The sequence below is a fragment of the Lucilia cuprina genome, chromosome 4 (assembly GCF_022045245.1).
Source record: "Lucilia cuprina isolate Lc7/37 chromosome 4, ASM2204524v1, whole genome shotgun sequence".
Classification (NCBI taxonomy): domain Eukaryota; kingdom Metazoa; phylum Arthropoda; class Insecta; order Diptera; family Calliphoridae; genus Lucilia; species Lucilia cuprina.
Window position 1 is genome coordinate 75091066 of NC_060952.1, and position 12079 is coordinate 75103144.

Below are 12079 nucleotides of genomic sequence, written 5' to 3' on the forward strand. Positions count from 1 at the left end.
TACAATTTTTTGGAACATTTGTTTTTCTACTGACTTTCATTGTTAATTTTAAGTTGTAAAAAAGTTCTTAGTGTACTAAATATTTAATTTTTAGTGTACTAAAAATGTTATGCCTTACCCCCAACTCTGATATACAACTCTAAAAAAATACAACTCTGCATAATAAGAAAAAACCATTTGTCACCACATCTACATTTCACCACTTGTGAGCGAAGTGTGAACATACTTTTTCGTCCGCGGCGTTACGTTGGTGAAGTGGAAAATTTTATTTTAACAAAATTCTCTTGTTTACATATAAAATTCATTTAATATTTTTATGAAATCGATTATAGCCATTTGCAATCGTGTAATGTGTGCTAAGTAAATTAAATAAATTCATTAAATTAGAACAAAAATAGTGGTTTAAAATTGCGCGTTAATAAAAGTATCCAAAAAGAGTATTTTTACCAGTATCAAAAGAAAAAGTCGTGTGCGTGTGTTTGTGCTAAAGAAATACAAGCAAAGCAGCCTACGTTTTTTTCTCGTCAGATTTGCCGACCGAGAAGTGTGTGGTGACAATTTTAAAAAGTAAAAAAAGAACATTTTTGCATAAACATTTTTTTCTAACAGATTTGCAAATTAAAATAAGTTTTAAAGTTTACGTAAAGCAAAAAAACAAAGAACACGAACAAAAAGAAATAAACATGTCGGAAGTTGTGGAAAATGTGAGTGAACAAAATAGCGCGCAATCGAAAGAAGAAGCAGCAGCGCAGCCAACTGAAACCGTGGAGGAATCAACCACAAATAATGTTGAAGCTACTGCAGTAGCTGTACCTGAGGCAGTTGATGAAGCAGCTTCCACTGCCACCAGCAAAAATGCTGACGAATCCTTATCGAAGCCGGCTGCAGAAGAATCAACAACGTCACCAAAAGTGGAAAATAAAAAGACTCCCGTAAGTACAATATCGCATGCATGCATATCATTTGGTACATACAATATTTGAAGTGGGATATGATGTATTTGTATTTAGTTTTTTTTTTATAACGATGACTCGGGTGTCCAATTAACAAGGTTGCGCGATAAAGCTTACCTCGTTTGATTTTATTTCATATAGTCGTCGTTTTGTTTAGTCGTGTTACTTGTTTTTTTTTTATTTTTTTCTACTCTATTGTGTAGTGATTAAAATACAAACAAAAATAAAAAACGAAAAGGAATAGACAAATACAGGGATCAGTTGCTGCTCTGCCAACGTTGTTAGAGATATTTTCCCGCGTGTTTTATTGGAACAATCTGGAAAGCTTGTTGTTGCAGCAATTACATGTAAAATCAAACAATTCAAAAATAATCAAAACTTAATCATTTTACAAGTTTTAAGAGGAAAATTATAACAAATACGCTGTATACGTGTTACAATTAAGTAGTTGTTAATTGTAGACCACAGCATTGCTTGTGGTCTTTTACACAATTATTGTAATGCTAATAAATTTCTTCTACCTGCACCGCGCTCTGTCCCAGTCCAGTTTCTAAAAATTGTCCATTTATGTTAATGGATAAAGTGAGCGCGGTGGAGGTTTTTTTTTATAAAAACTCTACAACTACAATCATCATTACAAATTCAGTAGCATGCGTTTTTTTTGGTTTTTGTTTTTTATAATTGTTTTATTTTTTGTACGTTATCAATTTTTCCTACATATTTGTTTTTATTCATTCTTGTTTTGAATTCTCATTCTCTGTATTTGCTTTATGTGTTTTGTGTTTGCTGTACTTTAGTGTTGTTGTTGGTGGTGTCTGTTTTGCTTTTGTTTTATTTTTCTCTATTTTCGTTGTGTTGCGTGAGGGTTGCCCTCGTGCTAGCGTTTATAATTACATATAATTCGTGATGCCAGATATGTTGGGTTTTATTGATTTTCGTTTGAGAGAAAAAAATGTTTTTGTTTGGAGGTTAGCGTTTGTTTAAAATTAGAAAATATAAGATTGTTTTGAAAGTGGCGGTTAATACTGTTAAACTTTTACTTCTATATAAAATCAAGTGTTTTCCAAAAATAATTTCCCTGCACAAACTATTTTATTCCTTTTGTAGTCGAGTTTAACAATATATAATAATTTAGTAAACGTTATGTTTTTTTAGATTTTAGCTATTTAGGGTTCACAAACTTCCAGTTTGTGCATCTCACGCTACAAAGCCGTAGCGTGAGATGCACGGTTTTGTCCACTGATTCTAAAAGCACATTTTGAATTATCATGTTTTAATTTGTTTGTTAATCATTAATATTTTTATGAATTTTCAAATTTTTTATTTGTGAGGAATCTTAATTTTTGAAAGTTCGAAGAATAGGCCAGAAATTAGCGCATCACAATAAGTATCTGAGATAACGCATCCTTAAAATTGTCATTTTAGAATCATTATAACAGCGCAACGACTATTCCTTGTATAAAATTTGTTATGTTGTCTAAAAGGTACCTATATTGACATAATTATCATTTTGTTGTCTTCGTTTTAGTACAAAGTATATTTTAAAAATTTCTTTCAAAAACTTTAAGATATTTTTAACGGGGGCGTAAATTCATACTTATAAGGCCGTCAAGTAAGATCATTTTATTCACTACTTATTTTAAATGTTATTTTTAAATTTAGCAGTTATATCATTTCAATATATATTTTTTGCACAGTTTTATCAAAAGATTTTTAATAAAGATTGACGGAAATTAAATTTGTACATTTAAAAAATTCCTACTAATAAAGTTTTTAAATAGTTCATAAGAGCGTTGTTATTATAACTGTATATATAAAATAATTATTTGTCCAATTCACAATCGGTGTTGTACAGTTGTATCGTAGTATGTATATATGTGGTAAATTTTTTATAATTGAATTGATTTTGTTTCAAAAAATTTTGTATGACATACAACGCTACAATCATACGACATCGTTTTTGAACTGGACTATTATTTGTAACTTCATATATAGAAGAGTTTTTAAAAAGAATTATTGAGATGTTCCTCTTAGTAATTTCTGTATGTATTGTTGTTGTAAAACCAAAAACTATACAATAGGTTAATCTGGGGTTTTTGTTACTTCAGCAGGATGTCTCCACAAATTTATTGCAGAAATTAAAGTTACATAAATGTATATGGATTATTATGACCACAAGCTGGACATTCGGCAAGGTCTATTCTACACCTCTAGGTCTTAAGCTTGTTCAATATCGATCTTAGTTGGATCAGAGTTCAATTACTTTATCGTGTTACCAATCTAATGCATCCTGTATACAAGTATGTTTCCTTTATACACCAATGTTCTTCTTGTAGACAAGACAGCGACAACGGCAACAACCACACAATTCTTAGGGCAATCTAATGCATCCTGTAAACAAGTATGTTTCCTTTATACACCAATGTTCTTCTTGTAGACAAGACATCAACACCGGCAACAACCACACAACTTCTAGGGCAAGTTTTTCTGATAAAGATAATCTTCATTCTTTGGATAAGCCTAGTTAATTTTATGTGTGTTTTCAGTAATCAGTTACTTGTTATCTTAGTTTAACTGAGTTTAATAAGTCAATTATAAGTGAGAACAAACAATCAGCAAAAACAATAAATTAATGAATTCGGAAGAAGAAAAACTTAATATTTTAATTAAATAGTAATTTTCTGAATTCTTTTATAAATATTATTATTGTTTTAAATGTTTATTTAAATATTTTTTTTTTTAAATTTTACATCTTACAAAATTGATATTTACAAAAAACAGCTGTTCATTGTTTATGTTTTTGACTGAAATGTTGCCAATACTAATAAAGTTAACTGATCTTAAATTCATAACTGAAAAACACAATCATCGGTTAAAGTTCGCCTAAATTTGTTTCGAGTTTAATTTAACAGCTATTTAAGCCTAGTTTAACTGAGTAGTATGAAACCCGTCCTTAATGTACAAGTATATTTCTAGTGGTGAGGCAATAATGCCTTTGTAAGGACTTTACTCATTCTAATAATTCTGCTGCTCCATACCTATCTCAGTTATGTAATAATTACACTAGTTTTCTTCAGTGTCTGCTTTGCGGTAGTATTTACTACTGCACAAAAGGATGGATCCAATGGATCTTGCACACACCAAAGACAAACAACTGCAACAACTAGACAAATCTAAATGTACAGCAATTATCTTTCTAGTGGGCAGTTTGCAAAAACTTTACTAGCCCTAGTGTATATCTTTAACTTGAGTTAAAATACCGATATCCGTTAGTCGGCTTTCATGACTTTGAAAGGTAAATGTAGTACATACAGGCCTATATGGGGTAATTGTGTCACTAACATAACGAAGGCCACATTATCCACACTTTCTAACCATTTAACACAAACTGCAGATTTCCTTCACAAATTATTGTTCAAGTATTTGCTATATTAAAAAGTCTTCTTTTTTTAAACCATAAACTATAAATAACAACATTATTGATTAATATAACTTTAATATAATTTATTTATATGATTTTGTTAATAGATTTACATAAATTTGTGTCTTTTTTTCATTATAACATTTAAATAACATAAATTTTGTTGTTCTGCTAAATGGAGAGATTTTCTAATAAACATCGTTTAGTTTTCGTTAAAGATTATTTGCAAATTTTATATATGTATGTATAATCAATATATACATATTTATAAGATAAAATATAATAAACTTTTAGGAAATTTACATTAAAGATTTATTAATTTTATTACGTTTTCAGAACAAGCAACACACGAATAGTTAGAAAAAATAATAACATGTTACACAGAAAATAATAAAAAAAATTACACAATTTTCAAACATTATTATTTATATATTTTACTAATATTTATGGCTGTACATAATAATGTACGTATGTATAGTTTTTTTTAGTTTAATGTTTAAATAGATAATTAACCAATAGAACTGTAAAGTAAAGAAAAAAATATATAAAATATTATTTAAACAGTTGATTTTTAAGTGTTTGCTGCTTGTTCAAACTTACTTGGTTTATATTATTCGCTATTATTGTTCAGGTTTTGTTTTGTTTTTTTGCATTTTTCAAAATGACACCTCTTTCAAAAAGGGAGGGGAGAACAAACAAAAACACTAAATAAAATAAAAAAATACTTTTCATTCACTCAGCAACATAAGTTGTATTGTACTGGAGTTGTTTACTTAGTTGCTGTTTAATCCTCTAGATTTCTAAAAGCCTGCTGCATATCCTCATGTAATTGTTCAAAATCAGTTTTAATTTTACTTTCACCATCTTTAACAGGATCCTATTTGGGAATATATAAAAAATTTCATTAAATATCTAAATAATTCTTTTTAATAAAAATTCCAAAAATTACCTTAAACTTCATAGAGGACAATTGATACATAATATTGCCCATTGATTCTCTTATAGTATTCCAGGTTACTTTATTATCTGATTGAGCTGTTGATTCTACAGCATGTCTGGCTAGTTCATAGAAAGTAATCATATTTCTTAACATGCCCACAGTTTTGTAAAAGGGACATACACGGTCATAGGGTGAATAGGAGTTTTGTTGCAAGAAATCATCTTTCAACAACTTAGCCACTTCCAAAGTGATTTTATCGGTTTCAGCTAAAGAAGCTTTACCCACCAATTGTACAATTTCCGAGAGATCTTCTTCCTCTTGTAGAATTTCCTTAACTTTAGTACGTAGTGGCACAAATTCGGGGAAATTTTTGTCATAGTATTCATCTAAAGCTCTCATATATTTCGAATAAGAAATCAACCAATTGATAGAGGGAAAATGTTTACGTTGAGCCAATTTTTTATCTAGACCCCAGAACACTTGTACAATACCCAAAGTAGCAGAGGTAACAGGATCAGAGAAATCACCACCGGGTGGTGATACAGCACCCACAATAGAAACTGAACCCTCACGTTCAGGATTACCCAAACATTTAACACGTCCAGCTCGTTCATAGAAAGTAGCTAGACGGGCACCCAAATAGGCAGGATAACCAGAATCGGCAGGCATTTCAGCTAAACGTCCAGAAATTTCACGAAGAGCTTCAGCCCAACGTGAAGTAGAATCAGCCATCATGGCTACATTATAGCCCATATCACGGAAATATTCGGATAATGTTATGCCCGTATAAATAGAGGCTTCACGAGCAGCTACCGGCATGTTAGAGGTATTTGCCACCAATGCTGTACGTTTCATAATGGATTCGGTAACACCATCGATTTCACAAGTTAGCTCAGGGAAATCTCTTAAGACCTCAGACATTTCATTGCCACGTTCTCCGCAGCCCACATAAATAATCACATCCGAATTGGAGTATTTCGAAAGAGCCTAGAGTTGTGTGAAATGATTTTAATATTTAATTTATTTAACACAAAATTCCAACACTCACCTGTGAAATAACAGTTTTGCCACAACCAAAAGCACCTGGAATAGCCGTAGTACCACCTTGTACACAAGGGAACAATGAATCCAAAACACGTTGACCCGTAAACAAAGGATGATTAGCAGGCAATTTTTCGGTACAAGGTCTTGGTTGACGTACAGGCCATACTTGCAACATTGTATGTTTAGTAATCTCTCCATCAAACTCAGTTTCCATTACAACATCCTCGACGGTATAGTTACCGGGAGGGGCAAGATATTTAACAGTACCCCTAGCCCTGGGAGCCACAATCATACGATGTTTTACTAAAGTATTCTCTTGAACTACACCAAACAAATCGCCTCCAGTTATATGAGAACCAATCTTAACATTTGTGGGACTAAATTCCCACGATACGGTACGTGATAAAGCCGGTACATTAACACCCTTGGGTATATAGATAGAACTGGTCATTTCACCAATATCCTTTAAAGGTCTTTGAATACCATCGAATATACTGCCCATAATGCCAGGACCCAGTTCTACAGATAAAGGTTTGCCGGTTCTTAAAACCGGATCACCTACTGTTACACCAGAAGTTTCTTCATACACCTGTATAGTGGCCATATCACCCTCTAAACGAATAATTTCTCCCACCAGCTCATAGTAGCCTACACGCACTAATTCGTACATAGCAGAACCCGACATACATTCAGCAGTTACCACTAAAAATTTAAACAAATACATGGATTAATGTTCTTGAAGATTATTTAAAAAAAAAAAACCAAACTAGATAAATACCGGGACCAGATACTGCATAGACACGACCATAGGTCGATTCTCGCTCTTCATCATCGAAACGTTTTAACAAGGACATGTTTTATTGCAATTCTTTCCTGAAAATGTAAGAAAATTATGACATCTTATGGCAGTAAGTCTTTGGCAGTTGGCTGTTACATACTTTATTTTTTGGGGGTCACAATTGTGTTCTTTTTGTTTTTTTCTTGTAAAAAATCTATACTAGTAAATTTAGGGTGAAAATTTCACTTAACTTTTTTTTTTTACTCTAAACAGATATTACATCAATTTTTCATTTAAGTACAATTTTGACAATTTCTGTTTTTTTTTCAACAAAACATGCAAAATTATTTGTCTTTTTATTGTTTTTTTTTTTTTTTAACAAAAAAACATTTCTGCAAAATTTGTACAAAAAATCAATTTCTATTTTATCAAAGAAAAAAAAAGAACTCTCTTTCTCTTTTTAATTAATAGTTAAGGCGAATATTTAGAAATTTTTTAATTTTTCACATTTAAAAACTTTTTATTTAATTTTTACTGCCAATATTTTTATAACAATTTAAAAACATATTTCATTTAAAATTATTTATTAGCTTGTTTTTAGGAAAATTATGAAAATATTTCTTAGAAAAAAAAAATATACTTACTTTTTACTCTGTGTTTTTAGAATTTTTATTAGGTGTTCTGCTCTGTTGAAAATCTGCTATAGACTAAAGAAAATCTCACGAGTACCCTTTTCTTCTTGTATAGAGCTGATTATTTTTTTTCGTTTATTTCACTGCGCACTAGAAAATAATGCGCGTAGAATATGATTGTCATATTGAAAAAAATCAATTTTTCATTTACACAGTTGTTGGGGTTTTTTAACTTGGCCATATTGTTGTTAATTTTTAGTGGCACATATGTTGTGAAAATATGGCTATATTGGTGTATTTAAGAAATTTGAAAATTATGGGTTTTTAAAACATCTTATGTTTTGTTTAGTTGGAGTAAAAGAACAATTTTTCGATTCCAAAAATGTAATCGTATATCACAAAATAGGTCTTTGAATAAGAGTGGTCTTCGGTAGGTTATGGTTTTAGGGAAGTAGATCGGAGGTCTACCTATCTATCTATCTATCTATCTATCTATCTATCTATCTATCTATCTATCTATCTATCTATCTATCTATCTATCTATCTATCTATCTATCTATCTATCTATCTATCTATCTATCTATCTATCTATCTATCTATCTGTCTGTCTGTCTGTCTATCTATCCATATTTCTATCTGCAATCTGCGTTCTTGTAATAGTTGAGTGGTTTAGTTGACAATTCTTAGTCGTTGTTCGTAGAATTCCGTTGGGTGTCTTTTCCTGGAGAAAAAAGTTTCGCTTTATATTGCTATTTTGCTTATTTTTTCAATTCTATGGAAATCATTATGGAGTTTATCAATTCTTCTTATAATTTCCTGCGACGGTTACAATCTTGTGCTTAAAATTAAGTAGAATGATCGGGACAGGCATAGCTAACAATGGACAATAACTGAAGCCCATAATTTGTCTTAATTTTTAAGATTATTTTTAAACAATGTTTTTTTTTTGGAATTAACTAATATATTGACTTATCCACTAAAAGTACTATCTTGCTGATATTGAGTTGACAATCTTAGCCTGAGATTCAATTAATGTATGTTAATTATTTCCGAAATTCTAAATTCTCACTAATTTTATGTTCATTTGTTTTTTTTTTTCTAGGTCAAACGCACCCCCTCCAAACGTATGTCCTATATAGAACGTGCTCAAAAGGAAAGTGAAGAACTGGTCAAAAATATGGGCGGTAATCTGGATGTGGAAGGAGGTAGAAGAACACGTTCCAGTACACGTGGTACACCCACCAGATCAGCAGTTGTTGCAACACCACCACCCGCCAAAAAAGCGCGTACTTCACCAGCCAGTGGAGCATCAACACCAACACGAGCACGGGGACGTGGACGTAAACTAGATACAGCTGAGGATGGAGCTGAGGAAGAAGAAACTAAAGTAGCAGCAGCAACACCAAGTAAAAAGAAGACGCCAGCTAAGGGCAAGAAGGCAGCAGCGGCCAAACAAGCAGTAGCTGATGAGGATGAAGAAATGGAAGAAAAACCAGAAGAGGTCGCCAAGGAGGAAGAGGAGGAAAAGGTATATAATTAAAAAGTTAAATATATACATAGAGAAACTTTAATTTGATTGTTTTATTAACAGAAAACCCAGAATGAAGAAGATAAACCCAAGGAAGCAGACAAACAAGACGACTCAACCGACTCAAGTGCCGTTGTAGAGGAAACTAAAGAAACACCCGCCAGTAGTGAAGCAACCAAAGAAACTACTGAAGAAAAAGTAAAGGAAAAGGAAGAAGATAAAACGGATGCTGTATTAGAACCAGTTGCAGAAGAAACCCAAAGTCAAGTAGTAGCTACTGAAGATAAAGTCACAAAAGAAACTGAAAACTCAGCCGCAGCCCCTGTTGAAAAGGTATCAGAGGAAGTAACAGAATCGGTTAAAAGTGACAGTCCTATGGAAACAGAAGAAGAACCTAAAAGTAAAGAAACTGTAACACCAGCAGCTGTAGAGGTGGCGGAAGTAAAAGAACCCACACCAGAACCTATGGATGTTGATTCTAGCTCTAAAAGTAATGATGCTAGCGAAGATGTAACTGATGCCGTTAATGAGGAAGTAAAAACAGCAGAAACTACCAACGAGGAAGCTAAAGTGCTGAATAATGTTGAAAAGGTTGAGGAAAGCGTAAAACAAAACTCTGTTGAAACTACACCCACCGCCCCAGCTGCTGATGTTGTAGCCAATAATACAATAGAGGCTAAAACAGTAGCACAACCTGCTGCAGCCACTGAAGTTGCCAATAATACAGATGACACCAATAAACAACAACCACCTGCAGCTAATGATTCAAATAAAACTGAAAATGATTTGTGTAAGTAGAAATTGTTTAAAATCAATTAAACAATTGTTAATTGTTTCTTGTTTTTATTATTTTGTTACTTAGGTGAACCAAAAATTGCCACATCACCCCCCATAACGGCGTCTACTGACAACAGCACTGTAACGACGCCGCAAACTTGCAATTAGATAAAGAGATAATGAATAGCTTTACAAAATTGCACACAAAAATAATATAAACATACGTCGTCAATATCATTTTTAACTAAATTTAACAGATAATGTCTAAAGTCTAAATGATAGAAAGAAAGAAACAAACAAAAGAGTAAAACCCTTTAAAATTATCAACAACTAACTCCCCCCACCCCCCACTCTCTCCCGCCTGGCATGTTGTGTTTTATGATTTTTAGTTTTTAGTCTTTTTAAATAATTTTTCCCAAAATATATCTTTAAAAAAAAAAACTGTAAAAGATCTTTTTATATATATTTTTAATTCTCTTGGAATAATTTTATTTTTTTTTTATATTTTATTATTTCTCCTTAAAACAAAAACAAAAGAATAATTAAAAAAGATGAAACAACTTAACAAAACGTACATTATTTTCAAAATGTATAATAATTATTACATAATTAAACAAAATACTTTTTATTTTAATATTTTTTTTTCTTTATATAAAAAAAATCTATGTATATGTAGTTATATAAACTTAACTTGATTGCTAGTTTTATGTCTACAATTAAAAAAAAAACCCACAAAATGCAAATAAAGTTCAATAAAAAAAAAGAGATGAAAAACAAACATGAGTCTTTTTTAAAAAAATTAACCTAATAAACAATCATTTTTTTGTTTAAAATTACCAATAGATTAAACAAAAACAGCAAAATTTATCTAAAAGTAGTTTATATTATACAACAAACTAATTTACTTTTATTAAAATAAGTTTGCAATTGGTAATGTTAAATTTCAAAATTTTCATTTCCAAACTCATTGGTAAATAAGAGCAATATTAATTTAGTTGTATTCGTATCTTTTACTAGTGTTTTCTTTAAGTAAAAAAAAAAACTCTATCGACAAAATTTAATTGAATTCTTAAACAAAATATAATATCCTGCTATATGTATAGTTTTTAACATGTATAATAAAAAAGAAGAAAGAAAAAACAAAACACAAATTTGTTGTAGTTTTTTTAGTCTATACAAATTGTTATACGTTTTTTTTTTTAGTTTTCAACATAAAATATTGATATGCCATCAATAGTTTATGTTCTTCATTTGATGATGTTTTTAAGGTTGTTTTAAATAATATAAACATAAAAATTAATGGAAAATAAAATTTTTAATAAAAAATACAAGATTATTTTGTTTGATTTAGGTATTTTTTTACTTTAGGAAATGTTAGATTTTGTTTCTTGTAAAGAGCCATACACAAGCACTCTATATACGACAACTGGATGTACGCTCCGATTCTCAATCGGCCAAAGATTGTAAACCCAGCAACGGCTGTATTAGGGTAGAAATACAATATTGCGGTTGCGGAGACGGACATTTTTTATATAGAGTTTTGACAACTAAATCGTTGAAGAAATCCGCACAAAATTAAAATTTATCCGCAACCGTAGCTGCACTCCATTTAATTTACATTTTCTCTGGGAAGCAGAAAACGCATGCGCAGGTTTGTATTTCTACTCTCAACCGGATGTTTTTTTCTCCAGGAAAGAACATCCAGTTACAGCCAACATGCAATTTGTTCAATATAAGTAGATGGTTATATTAATTCAGTAACAACACCTTTATTCAGGAAATACTCATCTCTTAAACAAGTTAAAGGCATGTCCTTACTTATAGAGAACATACTGTGTTTTCAAGTATTGTATGAACAGAGTAAACCCTGAAGTTAATCTGGCGTAACCATTCTACGCAACGAAAACTGAATTGAAAATATGGGTGGGCGAATTCCATTAATCCTCTTGAAATAATGTAACGGTAGGTAGAACTGCAAAGATCCTATGTGGTGAAGCTGATGAGAC

At 31.1% G+C, this 12079-nt stretch overlaps 2 protein-coding genes across 6 annotated transcripts; one reads left to right on the forward strand and one right to left on the reverse strand.

The window, feature by feature from the left end:
* Positions 1–196: 196 nt before the first annotated feature.
* LOC111688406 (nucleolar protein dao-5) lies at positions 197–10362 on the forward strand. Its single transcript, XM_023450911.2, has 4 exons — positions 197–932; positions 8871–9296; positions 9360–10086; positions 10159–10362. Exons 1-4 carry the CDS (start codon positions 684–686, stop codon positions 10239–10241), a joined length of 1485 nt encoding a protein of 494 aa, XP_023306679.2. The 5' UTR covers positions 197–683; the 3' UTR covers positions 10242–10362.
* LOC111688405 (V-type proton ATPase catalytic subunit A) lies at positions 4673–7895 on the reverse strand. Of its 5 annotated transcripts, XR_006940499.1 has the most exons (7): positions 7781–7895; positions 7137–7231; positions 6363–7060; positions 5324–6301; positions 5148–5251; positions 4975–5078; positions 4673–4895 (listed from the first exon to the last, which is right to left on the reverse strand). XR_006940499.1 is itself a non-coding variant. In XM_046948259.1 (6 exons), the coding sequence occupies exons 2-5, from the start codon at positions 7210–7212 to the stop codon at positions 5159–5161; spliced, it is 1845 nt and encodes a 614-aa protein (XP_046804215.1). In that variant the 5' UTR covers positions 7213–7231; positions 7781–7895; the 3' UTR covers positions 4844–5078; positions 5148–5158. The 5 variants fall into 5 exon arrangements, 2 of the variants coding, with proteins under 2 accessions (XP_046804215.1, XP_046804213.1); XR_006940497.1 differs by having other exon boundaries at positions 4844–4895; positions 4975–5251; XR_006940498.1 differs by lacking the exon at positions 7781–7895 and adding an exon at positions 7297–7339 and having other exon boundaries at positions 4844–4895; positions 4975–5251.
* Positions 10363–12079: the final 1717 nt, after the last annotated feature.

Bases quoted from the DNA above. Each gene is read 5' to 3' on its own strand.
- LOC111688406 (XM_023450911.2), top strand. From the start codon at position 684: ATGTCGGAAGTTGTGGAAAATGTGAGTGAACAAAATAGCGCGCAATCG. The intron at 933-8,870 runs GTAAGTACAATA...TTTTTTTTCTAG, and splicing joins TGGAAAATAAAAAGACTCCC to GTCAAACGCACCCCCTCCAA. The intron at 9,297-9,359 runs GTATATAATTAA...TTTTATTAACAG, and splicing joins AGGAGGAAGAGGAGGAAAAG to AAAACCCAGAATGAAGAAGA.
- LOC111688405 (XM_046948259.1), bottom strand. From the start codon at position 7,212: ATGTCCTTGTTAAAACGTTTCGATGATGAAGAGCGAGAATCGACCTAT. The intron at 7,061-7,136 runs GTATTTATCTAG...TTAAATTTTTAG, and splicing joins CTATGCAGTATCTGGTCCCG to TGGTAACTGCTGAATGTATG. The intron at 5,252-5,323 runs GTAATTTTTGGA...ATTCCCAAATAG, and splicing joins TGTCCTCTATGAAGTTTAAG to GATCCTGTTAAAGATGGTGA.